General features: G+C 43.9%; 2 protein-coding genes and 1 long non-coding RNA gene across 5 annotated transcripts in view; 1 reads left to right on the forward strand and 2 right to left on the reverse strand.

Moving 5' to 3' along the window:
* Positions 1-19,821, reverse strand: part of LOC309380607 (cryptic protein-like) — a 53,461-nt gene extending 33,640 nt beyond the window's left edge. Inside the window, exons 1-5 of one of the 3 annotated variants that reach the window (XM_081930770.1) lie at positions 19,800-19,821; positions 10,758-10,996; positions 6,144-6,266; positions 5,869-5,937; positions 5,212-5,393 (exon numbers count right to left, since the gene is read on the reverse strand). In XM_081930770.1, coding sequence (XP_081786896.1) covers positions 5,212-5,300 — 89 coding nt within the window. In that variant the 5' untranslated portion in view covers positions 5,301-5,393; positions 5,869-5,937; positions 6,144-6,266; positions 10,758-10,996; positions 19,800-19,821. Of the gene's footprint in view, positions 1-5,211; positions 5,938-6,143; positions 6,881-10,757; positions 10,997-19,799 lie in introns of those variants that run through there. The other 2 variants (XM_081930768.1, XM_081930769.1) reach the window with 2 other exon arrangements.
* LOC309380781 overlaps positions 1-23,339 on the reverse strand; it is a 217,610-nt gene that overhangs the window by 155,656 nt on the left and 38,615 nt on the right. The gene's annotated exons all lie outside the window — the stretch shown is intronic.
* Positions 13,090-23,339, forward strand: part of LRRC2 (leucine rich repeat containing 2) — a 77,295-nt gene continuing 67,045 nt past the window's right edge. The window contains exons 1-2 of the mRNA XM_081930731.1: positions 13,090-13,245; positions 22,230-22,375. Of these exons, the coding sequence (XP_081786857.1) occupies positions 22,251-22,375 (125 nt within the window). The 5' untranslated portion in view covers positions 13,090-13,245; positions 22,230-22,250. The remainder of the gene's footprint in view (positions 13,246-22,229; positions 22,376-23,339) is intronic.

Raw genomic sequence — 23,339 nt, forward strand, 5'->3', positions numbered from 1 at the left:
GCATGCCAGTGGAAGTGGATAAATAGGTACCACTGTGGCGGGAAGGTAAATGGCATTTCCGTGCACTCTGGCTTCTGTCACGGTGTTCCATTGCACCAGAACCAGTTTAGTCCTGTTGGCCACATGACCTGAAAAGCTGTCTGCAGACAAATGCCGGCTCCCTCAGGCTGAAAACGAGATGAGCGCTGCAACCCCATAGTTGCCTTTGACTGGACTTAACTGTCCACGGGTCCTTTACCTTTTTTTAAAACCACAGTATCCTCTAACCTTTCAGAAGGAGAATAATTGAATTTTGAACTAATTTCCCAGCAGTGACAAAGATCTGAAGTCATTACTATGGCTGTCTGTGGATGGGAATCTTCCCAGTATTATTTTGTTTTGTGCTTGGATGTGAGGATTATGCAAAATTGCTTGCAAGCTAACTCAGTAGAGAGTTTAAAGGAAAAGGTAAAGGGACCCCTGATCATTAGGTCCAGTCGTGACCGACTCTGGGGTTGCGGCACTCATCTCGCTTTATTGGCCGAGGGAGCCGGCGTACAGCTTCTGGGTCATGTGGCCAGCATGACTAAGCCACTTCTGGTGAACCAGAGCAGCGCACGGAAATGCCATTTACCTTCCCGCCAGAGTGGTACCTATTTATCTACTTGCACTTTGACGTGCTTGTGAACTGCTAGGTTGGCAGGAGCAGGGACCGAGCAACGGGAGCTCACCCCGTTGCGGGGATTCGAACCACCGACCTTCTGATCGGCAAGCCCTAGGCTCTGTGGTTTAACCCACAGCTCCACCTGCGTCCCAGTACAGAGTTTAGAGAGATACAAACAGTTGCTTGTGCAAACTTTGCTTTGGGCAGAAACATGGATTCTGGGGTGCCTTTTTGTTTCCTTGCCTCGTTTCTTTTTGGCCTTATTTCTTTCAGAAAGCAACAAAATCCCCCCCCCCCCGCCACAAGATGTAAGCTTCTGTGTGCTGATTTTCCTTACATCTGCCTCTCTTCTTGGTGTTAACTTGAGCTGGCGGCATTACCGACCATTTGAAAGCAATGCTAAGTGTGAAGCTGTCAGTGAGAAGTCACTGAGGAAGTGGCAATAGCTGTTATTGAGCTCCTTTGCAGAAATATCCTGAGTACTGCAGCTTTGTTAACCCTTCCAAAGTCAATTACAAAGGGATGAAACCCAACTGTGGCACCGCCAAACCTTAAGGTTCAAAGAGATTTTGCATCTGAAAAGCTTCAGTTTCCCCAGGGCCGAAACTTTCCTACAAATCTTTCTGTCTTCTACATTCTTTCAAGCCCAAGATATTTGGCAGGAATAACCCAGGGATATATTTTCAGGGATACCACCATTTCCTGAGTTCCTTGCAGCCTTAGCTGTGACATGACTGGTATGAATTCAAAAAAATGTCATTTTCACAGCATCTGCATTCTCTTGTTAATGTTTTTTTTTTGCCTGCCATTCAAGTGTTAAAGGCACTAGTCCTCTGGAACCAATAGCTAAAAAATTAAAAACGTTTTCTCTTACCCCCACATTGTATTTCTCTCTTTTACAGTTTTACTGTGCTGTGTTTGAGCTGAGTTGACCTGAAATCAGGATTTGACCTGATAAGTGAACAGTAATATTCATGGCACGCTCTGTAGAAGCCACTCCAGCAAAGTCAAATTGAAGAGACTCTCTCCATGTGATTACTTTTTCCCATGGCGTATAATATAACGAACACTGCAAAAATGTGCATTTTTTAAAAGGAAAATAATGTACCAATAGTGAACTCCGTTCTCAGAGTGCCATTCTTATGTTGCCAAAATGCCACCAGCCAATGCGAGAGAGCAGGGTCTCCATATGCTCAGGGGAACCTTGAAGTTTGCAGAAATACAAAACATTTTTTAAAAAAAGCAATTCCAAGGTTTGTATCTGATGTGCTACATAAATGTTCCATTAGTGCAAGGATTTCTGTTAAAAAGCAATGGAACACTCCTCTCTTTTCTTCTCTTGCCCTGTGTAACCCCTAAGTCTGTTTTAGGGCTTCCCCCAACTGCCTTCATATTCCTCAACTGTGCTAGAGGGGGAAATGAAATGGAGTCTTCTGTAAGAGGTTTGGACTGAGGCAGGAAAAAGAGAGACAAATATATTTTAGATTATCCTTTTGACGAAGGTGCACTCTTGGGTTGAGGAGAGCTGTTATGATAATATGTTAACACTCTGAACGCACAAGCCCAGGTAAGAATGATTGGCTTCTGAAGTTCCCCGGGAGCGTATTAATTTTGCAGGGCACCTGTGAATGCCTTAAACTTTTTCCAGTTGTGGTTGGAAGTATTAAAACCTCATTTACAGATCACAGTGATTGATGCCGGCCCTAATGGGACAACTCACTGCAACAAATTAGGCACTTAGTGCCATGTAAACTGGCCTCTTTTTTTGCCATCATTACCTTCTCTCTTGTTAATTATTTTAAAGTTATTGTTTCATCTCTGTGTAAGCCACGGACAGAAGTCATTAGTTCTTTGTGGAGGGTTTCTCTGTTCTTTCCTGTAATTTGTCATCGCGTATGATGGAGTGCAATGCCTCCACCTGTAATTACCTTTTGTAATTACCATGCACATCTCCCTCCCTCCCTCCCTTTCTTTATTGTAATATTTGTGTGACAGACCAAAAAGCAATATATTTAATGGAGGGCTCTCATTTAGATCTTGTTATTGATATGGCAAGCTCTTTAGTGACATGACAACACATACAGCCTTTAGCAAATTGATTCACTTCCTTATTAATTATTATTATTATTATTATTATTATTATTATTATTATTATTATTATTCCACCCTATACTCGGAGGTCTCAGGGCAGTTTACAGACTAAAATCAAAATATAAAACCACAAAATACATAATCAAAATAAAAACAACTGCCAAATAACCCCCCCAAAACCCACATTTTAAAACTTCTCTTTCACCCCCTATTGACCCACCTCTGTTAAAAAGGCATTTTATTGGAGGTTATGCCGGGTGATACAAACCATGTATCCATGATGTCTGATTTGTGGTAGCTGTTTAACACATGCAAGGAAGCATGTGATTTTGAAATGAGGTGGTGAATATGCTTGTGTAAGCTCATCCATAGTCAGTGGCGTAGTGTGGGGGGTGCAGGGGGGGCCAGTCGCACTGGGCGCAACATCTGGGGGTTAGGCATAGGGGGCGCAAATCCACGGGTTAGGGGACGCAAATCCACGGGTTAGGGGACGCAAATTACTTGCCTTGCCCCGGGTACTGACAACCCATGCTACGCCACTGTCCATAGTTGCACTGCAGGGATTGGCTTGCTTATTGCGAAAACAGGCTTGATTTCAGAGAGTATAAACCCGTAGCCTAAATACCTTCTTCAGATATATTACCTAAGAACAGGGATTGGCAAGGCTTACTGGGCATGGCCCGGATCACTCCCGTGGAGATCTTCTGTGGGATGGACCAGCGCAGCGCGACGCCGGAAATCACATCTGCGCATGTCTGCAGCGCTGAAAATGGCTTCTGTGCATGCCCAGATTCCAAAAACCACGCCTGCACAGAAGCGATTTCCAGTGTCTGGGCATGCGCAGAAGTGATTTCCGGAGCCGCGTAAGAGAGTCCCCATGTGCGCTAGTTTAGCGCAGCGCATGGAGACTGCCGAGCAGGCAGCTTGGTTCAGGGGTGGCTCATTGGCCAGTTAAACGGCCTCCGTGGGCCACAGGTTGGGACCCCTGCCTAAGAAGAGCCTGCTAGATCAGGCTAAGGACTCATCCAGTCCTGTTCTCACAGGGGCAACCAGATGTACCATGGGAAACTCTCAAGCAGAACCCAAGCACAAGAACACTCATGTGACTTCCAGAAAGTAGTATTCAGCAGCATTAAAGGTAAAGGGACCCCTGACCATTAGGTCCAGTCGTGGCCGACTCTGGGGTTGCAGCGCTCATCTCGCTTTATTGGCCGAGGGAGCCAGCGTACAGCTTCCAGGTCATGTGGCCAGCATGACCAAGCCGCTTCTGGCGAACCAGAACAGCACACGGAAACGCCGTTTACCTTCCCGCCAGAGCGGTACCTATTTATCTACTTGCACTTTGACGTGCTTTCGAACTGCTAGGTTGGCAGGAGCAGGGACCAAACAACGGGAGCTCACCCCGTCGCGGGGATTCGAACCGCCGACCTTCTGATCGGCAAGTCCTAGGCTCTGTGGTTTAACCCACAGCACCACCCGCGTATAATAACCTTTATTGCGGTCCAACGACCCATAAGATAGATACAGAATAAAATACAGACTCATCTAGACAACCCCTCAGGGAAGACTGAAGTGTTATTTGTTTAGTCATGGGTATGTTGATCTTTGATCCGTATGACTACGGAAAGAAACTTTGCCACTCTGGTATCGCTGTACTTGTCGTCCAGAAGATATTTGATATAGTAGGATTCAGATTGACCCGGCCGATTTGCCAATAGTGGTTTAATCAATAGTTCCCTCGCTTGATCATATTGTCCACAATGCAATTAAATATGCCTCATGCAGTCGACATCCTGAGAGCACACACAGATCCTATTCTGATGAGGGATACGTCTCAGTCTGCTGTTTAACACTTCTGATGGAGATATTTAATCTGGCTTTGGTGAAAAGATGCCAGTATGTTGGTACAGACAAATTTCTAAGATATGCAGGTGTCTGAAACTTGAACCCATAGTGGATTCCTACTGCTAATGGGCCACAGATAATATGAGATTGAGATCAGAGATCACTATGCGATATGTCTCAGAGCCTTTGCCTCAGAGATTCAAGGGCGGTATCATAGCCCAGATGGTACAGGAGGGAAGGTGGCAACCAATCGAAGTGGTTTTTCTAACCATAATTTTCATCCATGAGCTGGTAAACTCCTCATTGTTTAGGTATGGAAGTAACCCCTTCCCTAGGCCAAAGACTGAGATCTTGAGCCAGTATCTCAGGGCAGCCCACCATGCTTCAGTTGATAAAGGACATTCACCTGTTTCTAAAAATACTATTGCATTTGGAACACAGTTTGGAACTTATAGGAGGGACCAGAGAAACTTTGCCTGGAAGCCAGCGAACCTGGGGAATGAGCCATTGAACCAGAAGTTTGAGGCGTAGAAGAGTTGAGGAGTTAATGGCTGATGGAAGGAGTTAATGGCTCATGGAACATAATGGCATCTCCATGTATAAAAGAATCAAAGTATATCTAGTTTGCTTACCTCCGCCTTTTGATAGCTGGTCTGTCAATGATGTTTCTAGGACTTGGAATAGAAGCCCTAGGTACCGGAAGAATATGGTCCAACAGCATTACTGTCTCCAGCCATGGAGATAGATCACAGCCGTCATGGTTAGTAGTCGTTGATAGACCTCTCCTCTATGAATTTATCTAGTACAATGGTACCTTGTGTGATGTTAACATATATGAGAGAGTGCTGGAGGGGAAATAGTTAACTAGGTTGCACAGAAAGGACCCAGGGGGGTGGAGTCAGTGGGTCTATAAAACTAGTTCTGGGAGGAGTTCTGGGAGGAGTTCATTGGGAGTTGTTGGTTGGTTTTAGTGGGTTGGCTGGTTGGGAAAGGCAGTTGAAGAAGCAGTTGGGAATAAAGAGACAGATAGGGTGGTGGGTTCTTGAGTGTGGGGAGGTAGAAGAGATAGAGAGAGGAAAATAAGACTATGAAAATAAAGAGCAACAACGTTTGGAATGCTGTAAAAGTTTTGTTTGTGTCTGAAATAAAATACACTCTTCTTTATTAATTGAAAAGTTGACTGAGACTGAAGTGATTTTACCAGGGAGGACCCGGTTGGTGGCAGCGGATTAGTGGTGTACGGGTCAATAGTCCATGAGACGATTGGGGGCTCCGTACGAACGCCACACCTTGGTTCTCAAACTTAATCTGTTCCGGAAGTCCGTTCCAAAACCAAAGCCTTCCAGATCCAAGGCGCGCTTTCCCATAGAAAGTAATGCAAAACGGATTAGTCCATTCCAGAGTTTTGAAAAACAACCCCGAAAACAGCAATTTAACATGAATTTTACTATCTAACGAGACCATTGATCCATAAAATGAAAGCAACAATCAATGTATTGTACTATAAAATAAACAAGACAGTATTGTAGATGATAAAAATCAACATTATTATTTTTTTCCTTACCTGCACTGATGATAGCCATTATTTGTATGGGGGGCTTTTATCCATTTCCGCAGTCACACCATCAATCAATCAGTAGCTGAACTGGGTTCCACACAGTCACAAAAACAAATTAACCAAAAAAGCCTAAAAAACAAAAACGCAAAATAAATAGCAAAAACAAAAGTGCCAAATACGGTGGTAACTTGGTTCTCAAACTTAATCCATTCCAGAAGTCCGTTTGACTTTCGAAATGTTCGAAAACCAAGGCGTGGCTTCTGATTGGTGCAGGTGCCCTGGAAACAATAGCCAACAGCTGCCTCAGATGTTTGGGTTCCGAAAAACGTTTGAAAACTGGAACACTCACTTCCAAGTTTTCGGAGTTTGAGAACCAAAGCATCTGAGAACCAAGGCATTTGAGTACCAAGGTACCACTGTGCTCTTTGAAAGCCACCGAAATTGGTGGCCATCACTCCTTGGGAGTCAGTTCCATAGTTCCTGTGGGAAGAAGCATGTTCTTTTATCCATCATGAAGCTTCTCCAGATGTTCACCAATTCTCGTGTTTTGAGTGAGGGAGAAAAACTCTGATACTTCCAATTTCTCCATGCCACGGATAATTTTAAAAACTTTTATGCTATCACTTCTACTTTGAAAGGCACTTGAAAGCCTGTCAGAATGTGTGAAGGCACTCAAGCTAGCAGAATTTATTTATTTATTATAAATTTATTCATTTCTTTTTTTCAAATTAGTATTTTACAATCACATATCCAACATACAACATAAAAACAAAATTCCAAAGAATCTCCTGGACTTTTCTCCTCCCCTTTGTGGGTCCTTATTATTAACCATTTCCTCCTGCATCTTTTATAATAATCCAAATCTTTTACATCTCCATTGTATATCCAAAATTCACCATTAGACTACAGGTGTTATTCCAATCCTACTAACGATTTTAACTGTTTCTAACAATGGTTTTTCAGGTAAATTATAAATTTTCCCCATTCCTTATTAAAGCTTTGGTCTTCCTGATTTCTGATTCTGCTGATCGTTTTTGCCAAACTAGCAAAACTTAGTTCCCAGATGTTCCATTACTTATTTGGAAGACATACGTCCTGTTGTTTCTGTAAGTTGTGACTATGATCTATAGCAGGTGTGGTTCTGAACTACAGCTGCCATTATAACCTGCCCATTGGCTACAGTGTTCCAGTGTCATACAGTATTTTATGTATGTGACCCATCAAAGCATTAACCATCTTCAGTCAGCAGATGGCACTGTGAGTTTCATTGCTAATCCATCACCTCCTTTTGCAATGCATGCTTCCCCGCCATGGAAAATACGCACAACATGGGTGTAATTATGAATTTTTACCTTTACATTTATTTATAACAGTCTGGTATCTGAAGAAGTGTGCATGCACGCGAAAGCTCATACATAACAAACTTAGTTGGTCTCTAAGGTGCTACTGAAAGGAATTTTTTTATTTTGTAATAACAAAGGGATCTGTGTTGGTCCATAAGGGGGAAAAAACCAAGTCTGCAGTAGGCTAATATCTATATTAAAAGGTAAAGGGACCCCTGACCATTAGGTCCAGTCATAGACGGCTCTGGGGTTGCGGTGCTCATCTCGCTTTATTGGCCGAGGGAGCTGGCGTACAGCTTCCACGTCATAGTTATACTTTCACAATTATTTCAGAGGGCAAGATTTTCTCTGGGTTATCCAAACAAGCAAAAAGGGTATGTTATGGGGGACAATAACCTCTCACTTCAGGGATCAGGGGCTACCATGTTATTCATCTTTTCCTGTTTAATAGACGAAGGTTGCATATCATTAGCACCTGCAAACAGGCAGAAAACAAGAAATGAATATAACAACAACAACAACAACAACAACAACAACAACAATAACAACTTATTATTTATACCTCGCCCTTCTGGCTGTTTCCCCAGCCACTCTGGGCGGCTTCCAATCAAGTGTTAAAAACAATAGAACATTAAATATTAAAAACTTCCCTAAACAAGGCTGCCTTCAAATGTCTTTTAAAGAGAAGATAGCTGCTTATTTCCTTCACATCTGAAGGGAGGGCGTTCCACAGGGCGGGCGCCACTACCGAGAAGGCCCTCTGCCTGGTTCCCTGTAACCTTGCTTCTCGCAATGAGGGAACTGCCAGAAGGCCCTCGGTGCTGGATCTCAGTGTCCAGGCTGAACGATGGGGGTGGAGACGCTCCTTCAGGTATACAGTATGGGTGTAGACAAGGGGGGGGCAGGGAGGGGCAGCTGTCCTCCTAAATCAATAAAAATCAATAAAAATATATAGCAAACTGAGGTTCTGCCCCCCCCAACAAAAGGTCTGCCCCCCTAACAAAAATCTTGGCTATGCCCATGCCGAAGCCTCTCATTGCTGGAAAAAGCTTCACCTGTTGATATTCCGCCTATTTTCATGGGCTTGCCGATCAGAAGGTCAGCAGTTCAAAAACCCGTGACTAGGTGAGCTCCCATTGCTCTCTCCCAGCTCCTGCCAACCTAGCAGTTTGGAAGCACGCCAGTGCAAGTAGATAAATAGGTACTGCTCCGGTGGGAAGGTAAACGGTGTTTCCGTGTGCTGCTCTGGTTCACCAGAAGCAGCTTAAGTCATGCTGGCCACATGACCCGGAAGCTGTACGCTGGCTCCCTCGGCCAATAAAGCGAGATGAGCACCACAACCCCAGAGTTGTCCATGACTGGACCTAACGGTAAGGGGTCCCTTTACCTTTACCTCAAACATTAGAGATGGAGGTCCAAAAGGTGCCAGAAGCTACTGTTAGGTCCATCATGAGACATCTGCCAGCTTCCAACCACAGATACCAGCAGTCTTCAAGCAAGCAAACTTGCCTTATTATCACTCCCTAGCATCCCACTGCCAGAGGATTGCCTCCTTCCATTCACCACTTTGCCTCCTCCAAGTGGAAGAAACCTGGGCAGTGCTGAATGTCACATCCATTGCCAGGTGTGTCCTGCTGGAAACAGAAAAGGGCTTTCCCCTTGGCCTGCCTTTATATCCACCCAGTTGCCAAGTGCCTTTGTGACATCACAAGAAACCCACAGCCAATGGCAACAGATGGGGAGGCATCATCTTCATTGCTTTGAGCTTCACAATGGTGGGGGAACCTATCAGTGATTGTGTGCTTGTTTATTCGGGATGTGGGTGGAGCTGTGGTCTAAACCACTGAGCCTCTTGGGCTTGCCAATCAGAAAGTTGGCAATTTGAATCCCCTCGACGAAGTGAGCTCCCGTTGCTTTGTCCCAGCTCCTGCCAACCTAGCAGTTCAAAAGCACACCAGTGCAACTAGATAAAGAGGTACCGCTGCGGCGGGAAGGTAAACGGTGTTTCCGTGCGCTCTGGTTTCCGTCACGGTGTCCCGTTGCACCAGAAGCGGTTTAGTCCTGCTGGCCACATGACTTGGAAAGCTGTCTGTGGACAAATGCTGGCTCCCTTGGCCTGAAAGCAGGATGAGCGCTGCACCCCATAGTCACCTTTGCCTGGACTTAACCGTCCAGGGGTCCTTTACCTTTACCTTTATTTTCACAGCAATTAGTGAGGTAATCATAATGATCAGGGTCATTCTTTGGAAGGTTGGTCTGTGGATTGCTGACTTGTCAATCAGCTGCAACAGTGATTTTCAATGTAGCTTGACAGGTGATGACATTTCTCTTTCTGCTGAGAAAGGCTTTCTGTGAGAACTCCTACTTATAGAATCATAGAATCATAGAGTTGGAAGAGACCACAAGGGCCATCGAGTCCAACCCCCTGCCAAGCAGGAAACACCATCAGAGCACTCCTGACATATGGTTGTCAAGCCTCTGCTTAAAGACCTCCAAAGAAGGAGACTCCTTGGCAGCAAATTCCACTGTCAAACAGCTCTTACTGTCAGGAAGTTCTTCCTAATGTTTAGGTGGAATCTTCTTTCTTGTAGTTTGGAACCATTGCTCCGTGTCCGCTTCTCTGGAGCAGCAGAAAACAACCTTTCTCCCTCCTCTATGTGACATCCTTTTATATATTTGAACTTATAGAGCCATTGTGAAAGGCACAGCTAAAAAAGCTGAGTGAAACATTGACCATCCTATTATCTGTGATCTCCCTCCCCTGCCTTTTGACTCAAATTCAAAATTCATGGCTTAAAATGCTGGACTTGGATTTATAGTTAATCACGGTGAAAGCAGAAACATAAAACTAGTTTGCCCTGTTATGTTGACAAAAATCAATCTATCAATCCTGTAATCATGGAACTTTATCAGTAGCATAATATAGTTGACAGTGCGATGCTCTCTGTGCAATTTCTGAAGTGGTGCATTATCATTAGTCTCAGTTTACATACAGTCGCCAGAGGAAAGTGCTCACTCTCAAATATACATGAGAAAAGCTCATTTGAAGCAATATGACCTTTGTACATTTCGAGTAATTTGAAAGCTCAGCTTTGAAACCATAATCATAGTTCCTCGGCTGACCCAGACTGTCTGAATGTTCAAAATAATAAATCAACCCTTAGAAATCAAGAAATAAACAAAAATAACGAGATCTGCAAATGAGCTTCTCTCTTCCCCCTCCACCCTTTGCCTCCTGGGTTACTGAATCCTTCAGACGCACAACCATCAAACTTACCTCTGCAAACATGAAGGCTAGAAACTTGCATCTAAGCCTGCTAAAAAATAAAAACCAGAATGACCTTTTAGCCTTGTGTAGTAAGTGGCTCATATTGATTCATGTTGCTGTGGAAGAGGGGAATGCACAGAAGCCATGATCCAGTGGAAGACATTTCAGCTGATTTACTGAGTTGATTGGGATGAAAGGCTAGAATTTGATGTGACACCAATGGCCTCCTCGTATGTTCGGCTCCTTCTCTAATGAAAGAGGCCAGAGGTTAGCTGGTGGTTGGTGACATTCTCACTACTCTGCTCAGAGTAACTGATTCTATTGCCAATAGCAGACATGGGAGATGGGGAACACAGTGGGGATCGGAGGGTTAAAGCTCCCTGTACCCTTCAGGCTGGGTTCCCAATCCATATTGTGGGGCCTCGAGTTTCCTAATGACTTTAAAAACAGCAATTCATGCAAGTACTAATTGCATGCATGGCACTGTGCCTACTTTGGGCTCTTTTACAGCTGAATAAGAAGCTGAAAGGGACGCGGGTGGCGCTGTGGGTTAAACCACAGAGCCTAGGACTTGCCAATCAGAAGGTCGGCGGTTCGAATCCGTGCAACGGGGTGAGCTCCCGTTGCTCGGTCCCTGCTCCTGCCAACCTAGCAGTTCGAAAGCACGTCCTTGAAAGTAGATAAATAGGTATCTGGAGAGCCAGTGTGGTGTAGTGGTTAAGAGCAGTGGACTCGTAATCTGGTGAACCGGGTTCGATTCCCCGCTCCTTCACATACAGCTGCTGGGTGACTTTGGGCCAGTCACTCCGAGACCTGGGAGAAGAAGTTGTGGAGGAGGATTGGAAGAAATTTAAGGACTACTTACAAAAACATTGTAAATTGTATGAATGTTAAGAAAGATGTAAGATTAGCAACAAAATGGCACCAACAAATTAGGTAAAAGGAATTTGAAGATAAATGTAATTAAAAGAAATGATAAATTTTGGATAAATACTATGTTAAAACTAAGTTTCTAAAAGTCGGGAACTAAGTTATCTAAAATTGGGGATATAATATTGGAAAATTATATTATAAGAACTGAAATAAGGTAATAAATTGCTGGGTAAACTTCGAGATTTTGGAACGCAGGAACGAGAGCCGTGAGGATGTCCAATGAGGTGAATGAAATGTGGATATTGAAAAATTATATATTATTTCATATGCTTTTTTATTTTTTAAACAAAAATTCTTAATAAAAATTATTTTTTAAAAAAGAAAGACTTTGGGCCAGTCACACTTCTCTGAAGTCTCTCAGCCTCACTCACCTCACAGAGTGTTTGTTGTGGGGGAGGAAGGGAAAGGAGATTGTAAATAAATAAATAAATAAATAAATAAATAAATAGGTATCTGGAGGGAAGGTAAACAGTGTTTCCGTTTGCTGCTCTGGTTCTCCAGAAGTGGCTTAGTCATGCTGGCCACATGACCCGGAAGCTGTATGTGAGATGAGCACCGCAACCCCAGAGTCGTCCGCGACTGGACCTAACAGTCAGCGGTCCCTTTACCTTTAAGAAGCTGAAATCAGCAGCCGCAACTTTCCTCTGCAAATGCAGTGATGGAGGAGGCAAACCCCCTTTCTGTTTTGCTTGTTGTGCAGTGGGCAAAAGCACGGCGCTTCAGCACATAGCCAACGGTGGCAGCCTTCTGTTACAGCCCCGGCAACCTGTTTACCGAGAGTCCTTGCGTGCTTCCTGGCACAGCTACTTCGAATACATTTCAAAGTGGCTGTCTCACAGATGAAGGCCTGCCAGGAAATAAAAGTTGGATCTGTTCTTGAGAGTCCTCTTTGCGACTATATCAGGAAGCACAGAACCTGCCAAGTTCAGAAGGGCAGTGGCACCTTTTCCTCTAAACAGGGAGCGTGTCTGGCCAGACTGTTTTGTGACTAGGTCCCTCTCCCCAACTCTTGCTCTGCAACACCACTCGGGTCACCCTGTAGCCATGACAGCTGCAGGTACTTTCAGTTCTCTTTCTCATTTCCGTATTTTATTAAGAGGTCTCCAGACTGAAGGAAATTAGTCTAATTCTAACAGCGTATCAAAAAACCGGAAAAAACCCCAACTTGGCTTCTTTCTTCCTGGAATAACACTCTGGCACCTCTGTGTGATTTTAAATAACGCTGGGACTACAGGTCAAAGGAATGTTGTTTTTATCACCCTCGCCGAAGTGCTGTTAAGATGCTTAGCCTATTAAAAGTTCATTTCTTTTATCTGAACAGAGCTTTGCAGGGCTGATATTCTATCATGCCCATGGCTGCTTTCGAACCGCAGATCATGTTAGCACATTACAAATATAGAACATTAGCAAATCTGGAAGGCCAGTCACGCTGGCAAATTTAAACAAATAGAGATACTGGGTTGACCAAGGGCTATGTTGTCGCTGTAAACAACCTCAGAGTTTCCAGTTTTCTTGCCACACAGGTACACCGGGGAGCTCAGAACAATAGTGCTCTTAGGTGTGGGTAAGTGGCCGACTGTTTCGCTGGCTGTTGAGATTACAGTGCTTCTGAACTGCTGGGGATCAAACATGCAAAGTCATCAGTGATGATTGATGGTGCTAGTAGTGTTTTAGTGCCTGCCAAAATGTGTGTGTTTGCGTGAGAGAGAGACAGAAAGAGAAATTAAGAAAGAAAGAAATATATAGATTATATATATAAAGTTAAAGCCTGAGACATTATGGTTTTTGGGTCCACTTGGTGTTTCATATACAGTGATAAGCTAACCGAACACATTCATTACACCAACCTGAACTTGCAATGTATATTATGAGAGGGGTTTTTTTTGGTATTTTTTAAAAATTAAAGCATACCTGACTGCAGTTACTAGTACTCTCTATGTCTCCACTGTGGAAAACAAAACAACCCCGGCCTTCTGAAAACTGTACTATTCTATCTCAAGGGCATAGGTTGGAGTGAAAATGATTTACTATATTTAAAAAAAAGAGTTTTGGGAGATTGGCTATTTATCTTTGTTGCGTGTCAGGATCTTGAGTGACGTTTAAAAGAGTTATAGAACGTCTGCTTCTGAAGGCCAGGTGTCAGGTATCTAATGGACGTAGAGCAGACCTGGTAAGCCGAGAGACATTTGTGTGTGTGAGAGAAAGTGTTGCTGTAGATCAAAAGGTTACGTTGCAGATGAACAAGTTATCACCTGGCGCCCATCGCTGTAAGAAGAGCATGCATGTTAGTTGAAAGGTGAAATACCTCCAGGGAGTAAATATTAAGGCTGGAGGCAGATGTGGAAGATAGGGTTATCAGGGGCTCCAGGTTTGGAGGCAACATGCCTCAGTTTCTGGAGAACAGCCGGAGGAGAGGACTATTGCTTTCATGTCCTGGGGTTTCCCATAGGCATCTAGCTCAATATTGTCTATGTTGACTGGTCATGGCTGTCCAGAGTTTTCAACTGGGAATGTTCCTAGACCTACCTGGAGATAGTGGAGATGGAAGCTGGGACCTTTTGCATGCAAAACAGATGTTCTACCACTGAGCTATGGCTCTTTCAGGGCTCGAATACAGTGTGGGTCGTGAGAGATTAGGCATAGGATCCAGTTTTGGATCCGATTTTTTTTTGGGGGGGGGAGGTTTCCTTTTTTAAAAATTAAATTTTTATTCAGTTTTCCTTTTCATTCTTTACATACATCTCATTATCCATAACATTTTCTATTCATTCCTTCTCCCCATCCCTCCTAGGCTTCCCCCAAATTCCGCTTCTGGTTTGTTTATCCTTTCACCCACCTTGCTACCTCCTAAAAGAAAAAATACTAATAGTATACTTATACAATAACATCTAACCTAAAAACGTAAAAATGAAAATAAGTACACCATATTATTTCTCTGTCGTCTACACATTTTCTAATACTAATGATGTGAATGTTTATTTAAAACCTGCCATCAAGTCTATAGACTTTCTTTGTTTCTGCAGATATAATAGAAATGGTTCCAATTCTTTTTCAAAGTCACTGTTGTCTTTTTCTCGTAGTCTGTCTGTCATTTTTGCCAGCTCTGCATAGTTCATCAACTTCTCTTGCCATTGTTCTATAGTTGGTAGTTCTCCAGTCTTCCAGTTTTGTGCAATCAGCATTCTCGCGGCTGTAGTGGTATACATAAATAGACTCCACTTTTCTTTCGGTATATCTTGACCTAAAATGCCTAGGAGAAAGGCTTCTGGTTTTTTTGCAAAAGTTATTTTCAACATTTTCTTCAACTCATTATATATCATTTCCCAATAGACTTGTACCTTTTTTCAATCCCACCACATATGATAAAATGTACCTTCCACTTCACATCTCCAACACTCTTTCTTTTCATTTTTATACATTTTTGCCAATTTAACTCGTAGTATATACCATTTATACATCATTTTCATATAATTCTCTCTCAATAATATGCAATCTGTAAATTTCAAATTTACTTTCCACAATTTCGGATCCGAAAAAGTTGAATGGTATGGACTCTGGCCTGGCTCCTCACTCCTGTTATTTGAGTGAAGACCAGGCCTAGTGGGGAAGGACTGGAGCTCAGTGGCAGACCATATATTTGCCTGCAGACACCCTCTGGTTCTGGTGTGGCTGGGAGCTGCGGCGTAGCGTGGGTTATCAGCACCCGGGGCAAGGCAAGTAATTTGCGCCCCCTAACCCGGGGCAAGGCAAGTACAGTAATTTACTCTCCCAAGCAGCAGCAGCGAGGCTTCTCTTTCCCCTGCGCTCTCCCGGAGCTGCCTCTTTTCTTTCCTTTTTTCCCTTTCTCCAAGGCTTTTTGCTTTCTCTCCTTAATTGATTCCCCCTCCACACCGTGGCGTTTTCTGGCTGCTCCCCCCCCCTTCCCCTCTCTCTCCTCCTCTCCCTCCGCTTCGCCAAGCTGTCAAAGCCCGGCAGCAGCGGCAACGGCAGCAGCAGGCGCAGCCAGACCCCCGCCAGCCAGCCAGCCCGCCCGCCCGCCCGGCTTCCTCTCCTTTTTTTGCCCGCGGCAGAAGGCTTCACTCTCCCCCTTCCGCGACCTCCTCGCCAAGCCGAGCGAGCGCGGGCTCCCTAACCCGTGGATTTTAGTAGGGGCAGAGAGCTGCTAGTGCGAGTGCGCCCCCCGCCCATGTTGCGCCCGGTGCGGCCGGCACCCCTGGCACCCCCCACGCTACGCCACTGGCTGGGAGAGAACCTTTTCTGAAACCTTGGAGAGCTGTTGCCAGTTGTTGGAGACTCAGCGAATGAGAGAGGCCAATGGGCTGACGCAGCATATGACAGCCTTAGATGCTCCTAAGCTGCTATCAAACCATTCATTGTAATTATAATTATTCATGAAACACTGATATTTTGGCAATAAAATAAAGATGAGAAAGATGAAGTAAAGTCAGCAAGGAAGGAAGGAGCTTCAGCCACATGACAGAAGGAGGAATCTGTCTGCAGAATGGTTTGGGCATCTCAGTGAAGAGAAAGGGGAATACATCTGCAATAAGTTCCCTCTCTGCGTGTAGCTACAGTAGCATCCATCAAGTTCGATGGGAAACACATTAGTGCTATGAGAGCAGGGGAAGTACAAAAAGTACTTTCAATTGACTACTAATTAATCCATAATTAAAGACGTAATTAATGAACATCCCAAGAGGAGCTTAGACTTTGTGGGAAAAGAATACAACAATAAAAGAGAACCTTCTCGATAAGATAATTTCCTTTGATGAGTTATAGAATACAAACCCTACTGGATTTAGGGTGCTGCAGGCCATTCCCTTAAGGGACGCGGGTGGCGCTGTGGGTAAAACCACAGAGCCTAGGACTTGCTGATCAGAAGGTCGGTGGTTCGAATCCCCGCGGCGGGGTGAGCTCCCGTTGCTCGGTCCCAGCTCCTGCCCACCTAGCAGTTTGAAAGCACTCTTAAGTGCAAGTAGATAAATAGGTACCGCTTTATAGTGGGAAGGTAAAAGGCGTTTCCGTGTGCTGCGCTGTTGCCGGCTCGCCAGCTGCAGCTTTGTCACGCTGGCCACATGACCCGGAAGTGTCTTCGGACGGCACCGGCTCACGGCCTCTAGAGCGAGATGAGCACGCCACCCTAGAGTCGGACACGACTAGCCCATACGGGCAGGGGTACCTTTACTTTACTAGGCGATTCCCTTACACAGGGCGCCGAGCTGAGAGGGTGCAAAACAGAAACTGTCCGTAATTGAGAAGATTAATTTGTGGGAACCAAATTATAGTCTTGCATATGGCACCGTATTACGAAAGTCTAGCCCGGCCTACTGTGTGTTTGAGGTACGGTACATTGATTATTGCTTTCATTTTATCGATCAATGGTCTCGTTAGATAGTAAAATTCATGTTAAATTGCTGTTTTCGGTTTATTTTTAAAAGTCTGGAACGGATTAATCCATTTTGCATTACTTTCTATGGGAAAGCGCGCCTTGGTTTTGGAACGGACTTCCTGAACAAATTACGTTTGAGAAACAAGGTACCCCTGTAAAGTGTGTAAGTGACACCACCCATGTGCCTACTGCTTGCATACATTGCCACTATGACAGGGAGCCATGATTGCGTCGCAGCGGCAACCAACAAATCAGATATATTCACATGAGACACAGGTCTGTGACTTATGCACCTCATGTCAAACCATCTTGGTGGCATTTGTTGCTGTGCCTCAGGCTGGCACTGAGAGCAGACTTTTCTGGGAAGCCACATGCAGGTAGGGTTGCCATATTTCAAAAACACCTCAATATTGTTGAGCTTTTTAAAGGAACCCCCCCCCCAAATTTTACAAAAAGGCTATTTTTCAATTGACTTGCCTAAGCGCCACCTTTCGGAAATCCCCCCAGACGTCAATTCCGCCTTTGAAATCTGAGTAATGTTCAGGAAAATCTGGATGTACGGCAGCTCTAGGTGCAGGAAGAAAGGAACACTTCAGAGGAATGTTGTGGGAATAGCTGAAGCATGAAACTTAGAGACCTATCAAATCAATGTTTTCTGTTAAGTTGTGGGTGAACATATCAGACGACACAGCGATTCTGTTTATTCAGAGGCCAGAACAGAACTGAACTAAAGGGTTCAGTCAGCCTGCTTATGTAGAGCTCCAGTACAACGTAACTGTAACAATTTTCTAAAACTATCCAATCACTGAATGTCACTTTCGATCCCTTATTTGCACAACTATCAAAGTATCCCCCTGCTGGTCCAGGGTGAGAACTTCAGTACATAACATTTTCTAAGGCACAGAGCGAGTTTTCATGGGGATAGGAGGGAAGAGTTCAGACACAGAGCTTTAAAGTGTGGACCTGTGCCTTGAAACACAACACAAAAGGAAGCCTAGATGAGCTTTTAGTTAATGAGTGCTGTGATGACATATAGTTTGCGAAAACTACATTTCAACAGAAGATTCATCTTGAGAATGTGTTAACCGTGCACATTAGTTTCAGTCGAACCTCAGCACACCTAACATTTCTGGCAGAACTGGGTCTGCAGGCTTCCTTGTAAAAGTAAAATAAATGGAGGGGAAATATGTAAATTGTATTGGTTTCCGCAAAACAAATACATAAACCAAACCAGGAAACCAGGACCGATGAGACGTGCAGATAATAAAAATTCCATTTCTGAAGCCTGAAACTGTGAATAATGTTGGAAATATAAGTAACACTAATGTGGCACGCAGTGACTGTTGAATAATAAAAAAAGCAGCTTCAGATCTAGCCGTTGTGCAGATGATAGCAGCTGCTTTGAAAATGCTCTGGAAAGCAGAAAGGGATTTTGCAGCAGCCCTGAGTTATGGCTGATGCATTGACTCATTCCTTTTGTAAATCTGAGGTAGCCATTGGAGAGGCGCTGGCATGATTCTAGCTCAATCTGTTAAACCCAAGCATATTGATTCAGGCCCAGTAAATTCTCCATGTGTAAATAGGTATTGCTAAAGCTAGGATTACCTGCTACAGCTACTATAGACTCCAACATGAGGAGCTTGTCACAGGCGATACCGTTGTAAATTAGTCATCAGTTTCCCTCTCCCCAATATTGGACTCTATCTTCCCTGGCCGAGACCCTCTTCTTTTTATAGTGTATTGCCAAAGAGACCAACTTTCATGATCTCTCTGAGTAATAGATCATAAAGCTGAGTGAAACAACAACGATGTATCATCTAAGAAAGGTGGCCTGTGACCTCAAAAATAATTCAAAACCTTCAGGAAAGACGGGCTTCGCCAGCAACAGATATAGCATAGAGTCGTGCAGAAACTGCAGCTAAGTGCCCTTCCACCCGAATCCTGTGAGCTGTGTGTGGCAAAAGCTCATCCGAGAGAGGAGGCGTCATAAATCAGCAGGTGCTTTCTGACAGTTTCCCCCGTAGCGTGAGCAGCTAGGCAAGGAGGATTTATACAAATATGCCTTATTCACATATACGTAATAGGAGCGCTTCCTTTGCCAGCACGGAGCTGGGTATTTATGGGAGATGATCCAGGTGATAAATCGTACATGAGTCAGAAGGTGGAAGCACAGGTGGTAGAAAACAAAATGAAAGGCTTGTAACTGGAGGAGGTCGGCGTCCACATTCGTGATTTATACCTGCCCTTTCCCATGCAGTAGGAGCGTATCATACAGAAGTGACATGAGAATTAGTCTTCATTATGGGAGTGTCCTTGAGTTTCTCGTGAAGAATGCCCACTAGCTTCCCCCAATCTCGTGCCCTCTATACTCTTGGACTACAACTCCCATCATCCCTGACCACTGGCCATGCTGCTTGGTGCTGATGGGAGTTGCGATTCAAAACACCTGGAGAGCACCAGGTTGGGGAAAGCTGCTCCTGTCCCTTGCAGGATAGAGTATGGTAGTCATAGCCCTTCCTGTGCTAGCTTGCCTTCTATTTAAGTGTGGGCATGCATGTGGTTAGGGACGCGGGTGGCGCTGTAGGTTAAACCACAGAGCCTAGGACTTGTCGATTAGAAGGTCAGCGGTTCGAATCCCCGTGACAGAGTGAGCTCCCATTGCTCGGTCCCTGCTCCTGCCAACTTAGCAGTTCGAAAGCATGTCAAAGTGCAAGTAGATAAATAGGTACCACTCCGGTGGGAAGGTAAACGATGTTTCCGTGTGCTGCTCTGGTTTGCCAGAAGCAGCTTAGTCATGCTGGCCACATGACCCGGAAGCTGTGTGCCGGCTCCCTCGGCCAATAAAGCGAGATGAGTGCCGCAACCCGTCGGCCACCTAATGGCCACCTAATGGTCAGGGGTCCCCTTTACCTTTATGCATGTGGCTTCCAGAAGGCCGCCTGCCCAGGCATTGACCATACCCATAATAATATAGGAAGCTGCCTTATATTGAGGCAGATGATTCATCTATCCAGCTCAGGACAGTCTAGATGGAGTGGCATGAGCTCTTCAGAATTTCAGGCAGTGTTATCTCCTGGCCCTACCTGAGGATGCTGGGAATCGAACCTGGAATCATCTGGATGCAAATCAGATGCTATACCACTGAGCTACAGCCGCTCCTATTTTCATTATACAGTGGTACCTTGGTTCTCAAACTTAATCCGTTCTGGAAGTCCATTCCAAAACCAAAGCATTCCAAAACCAAAGCGTTCCAAAACCAAAGCATTCCAAAACCAAGGCTCGCTTTCCCATAGAAAGTAATGCAAAATGGATGAATCCATTCCACACTTTTAAAAACAACCCCTGAAACAGCAATTTAACATGAATTTTACTATCCAACAAGATCACTGATCCATAAAATGAAAGCAATAAACAGTCACACAATCAATCAGTAGCTGAACTGAGTTCCACACAGTCACAAAAACAAAACAAAAAAGCCGCAAAAACATAAAATAAATAGCAAAACCAGGCAGACCTCAGTGTAACACTCAAAATGGAAGTGTGGCACTCAAATTGGAAGCTTAACACTCAAAACGGAACATGTTCAGCTTCCAAAAAAAGTTTGCAAACTGGAACGCTTACTTCCGGTGTTGCAGTGAGTCCCTTGAGTCCCAAGGCATTGGAGAACCAAGGTACCACTGCATACAGTATATATATAGGGGGGCCCACTAATTTTTAAAATTGTAGTCAGAAAAGTGCTTTACTGCTAATTAAAGTTCAGTTACAAAAATTCACAGAGTTATAAAATGGTGCTCAGTGCAAAGTGTGTTAAGCTGTGACAGGTCACTCTCTATGTCCCGTCAAAGAGATGCAGAAAAAAGTTCTAAAGACATAGCTGGACGTGTTCGATGGATTTTAAGAAAGTCGGCTTCAAAAACCCCAGATGAAAGTAGAATTCCATAGGAAGAGATTCTGTGGCACAAAAGAGTTCAAAAGGGATTTCCTTTACGTTGAAATGAATGTAGGTTATGTAACATGTTTCATAAATTAAGTAACCCATGTTTTTTTTTTTAAGATATTTATTAGAATTTTCAATTTTAATACAATAAAAATAAAAAAATAAAAAATAACAAAAATACAAAAATAAAAATAATAAAAAACACACAAATTTTCCATAACTTATTTTCCTTTAACTTACTTCCCAGACCTCCTCATACCTCCCTTTTTTGTATTCCAATTCAAATTGTTAGTTCAACAAATCCTTATCAATAAACTTTAACCTACTTCTAAACCTTTTTTCCATATTCTCTTAAAACATTACAGCTGGAAACCACTTAATTTCTATCCGACATCATTCTAACATTCATTGATTTTGCAATATTTCTGTAAATAGTCTTTGAATTTCTTCCAATCTTCTTCCGCCAACTCTTCTCCCTGGTCTCATGTTAAGTAACCCATGTTAAATAGTAACCCATGTTAAATAGTGGACAGAGAGATGAATAACTTATTATTTGGTGGAAACCACACTGCGAGTGAAAAGCAATAGAGCCCCTCTCCTCCGTCGCTCTGTTACTCCATAGCATCAAATATTTCCGACAAGTCAGGAAATAAAAGCAGTTATTTTCTCTGCGTTGTCGTTACAGGTGAGTGATTTTCCTCCCCACAGAAAGCTCAACAACCTTGAGTCCCCCCCCCAAAAAATCTCGGGGTGGCTAAACTAAATTTGGGGGCACTGGGCCAGTGGCGTAGCATGGGTTGTCAGCACCCGGGGCAAGGCAAGTAATTTGCGGCCCCTAACCCGTGGATTTGCACCCCCTAACCCGTGGATTTGCGCCCCCTAACCCTAACCCCCAGATGTTGCGCCTGGTGTGGCCGGCCCCCCTGCACCCCCCACGCTACGCCACTGCACTGGGCAGATCTTTACACCCTGGCAGCACATATGCTAAAGATAGCCCTGATTGAAGGTGATGAATACAGAGAGGAATATGGATTATTAAAACTATTGCAAATACTAACTCTAATAATTTTCTGTTTTGGTTTGATTGTCATGTCCTCATCTGAAATGAGGACTGAAAGGGTTGTGTGTCTACGCCTAACTATATTATCAGCTTTTCTTTTCTTTAAGTCATCGGCTTCTTTTTCCTTATAATGACGCCATGTTAATGAAATTGTTATTGCAGGAGAATCTTAATGTCAGCAACATGGGGCATCAGGTGATCGTATTAGACTTTGCGGCCATCAGAGGAATGTGGGAGATTCGGGTTAAGAAGCACAAAGAACGGGAAAAAAAGGAGAAGCAACGTATAGCCCAAAGCGCATTAGAAAAGTAAGGAAATGTATCATTCTTTTTAATATTAATCTGACAAATTGCCTGAAAACTGAATTATAAATCAAGCTGTCGATGAATCATTGTCGACAATAGCCTGTCTGCATTATTTTATTAGATAATTTCCCTTTTCCTAGGGGGATGTACACGAACATCCTGCATTCTTAAACACATTGCAGAAGTTAAATATCTCTTTGCGTTTATGATACCGGAGCCAAGCTATTTCAGACTCTACCCTGAAATTACCTCCTGATTTCAGCACATCGCATTACATTTATTGGGATGGCTATAGCTGCATTAGGACCTGAGCAAAACCGTGCAAACTTAGTATAAATAAAATAAAACAAACTCCATGCCTGCTGTTACGGAAACTTTGAAAGAGACTTGATGAAACAGGCCAAGGATTCACCTGGTTGAGAATCTTGTTTCCAACTGTGACAAGCCAGAGAGTTCCCCAAAGACCTTGACTTTTATTTGAACGGTTAATCACCTTGGACTTTTAAATGCAAAGTGGGGTGTATCTGCAAACCAACCAACCTCACCAGCCCGGTTCAGGGAAGTTTTTAATGTGTGACATTTTAATTTAGTGTATTTTTGGTCTCTGTGGAAGCCGCCCAGAGTGGCTGGGGAAACCCAGCCAGATGGGCGGGGTACAAATAATAAATTTATTATTATTATTATTATTATTATTATTATTATTATTATTATTATACCTCAACAGCTGCTCTTGAGAGGCATGAGTTCTGTGGGTGCATTTAGGGGAATTTTTGACTCTGGTCTTAATGGTTTTTGGGGGAAATCTGCCCCTGGGAGCTAGCCCCGCCCCTGGGAGCACACCCCTGGGTGCCAGAGCACCTAGCCCCGTCTCTGGGTGGGGTAGAGGTGGAGCTTTGTCCTAAAGTTGAAGCTTGACAGCACTGGTAACAGCCATTTCTAGACATTTCCTCCATGGCATCACATGGCA

Source organism: Podarcis melisellensis, assembly GCF_964234715.1.
Source record: "Podarcis melisellensis genome assembly, chromosome: 11".
NCBI lineage: Eukaryota > Metazoa > Chordata > Lepidosauria > Squamata > Lacertidae > Podarcis > Podarcis melisellensis.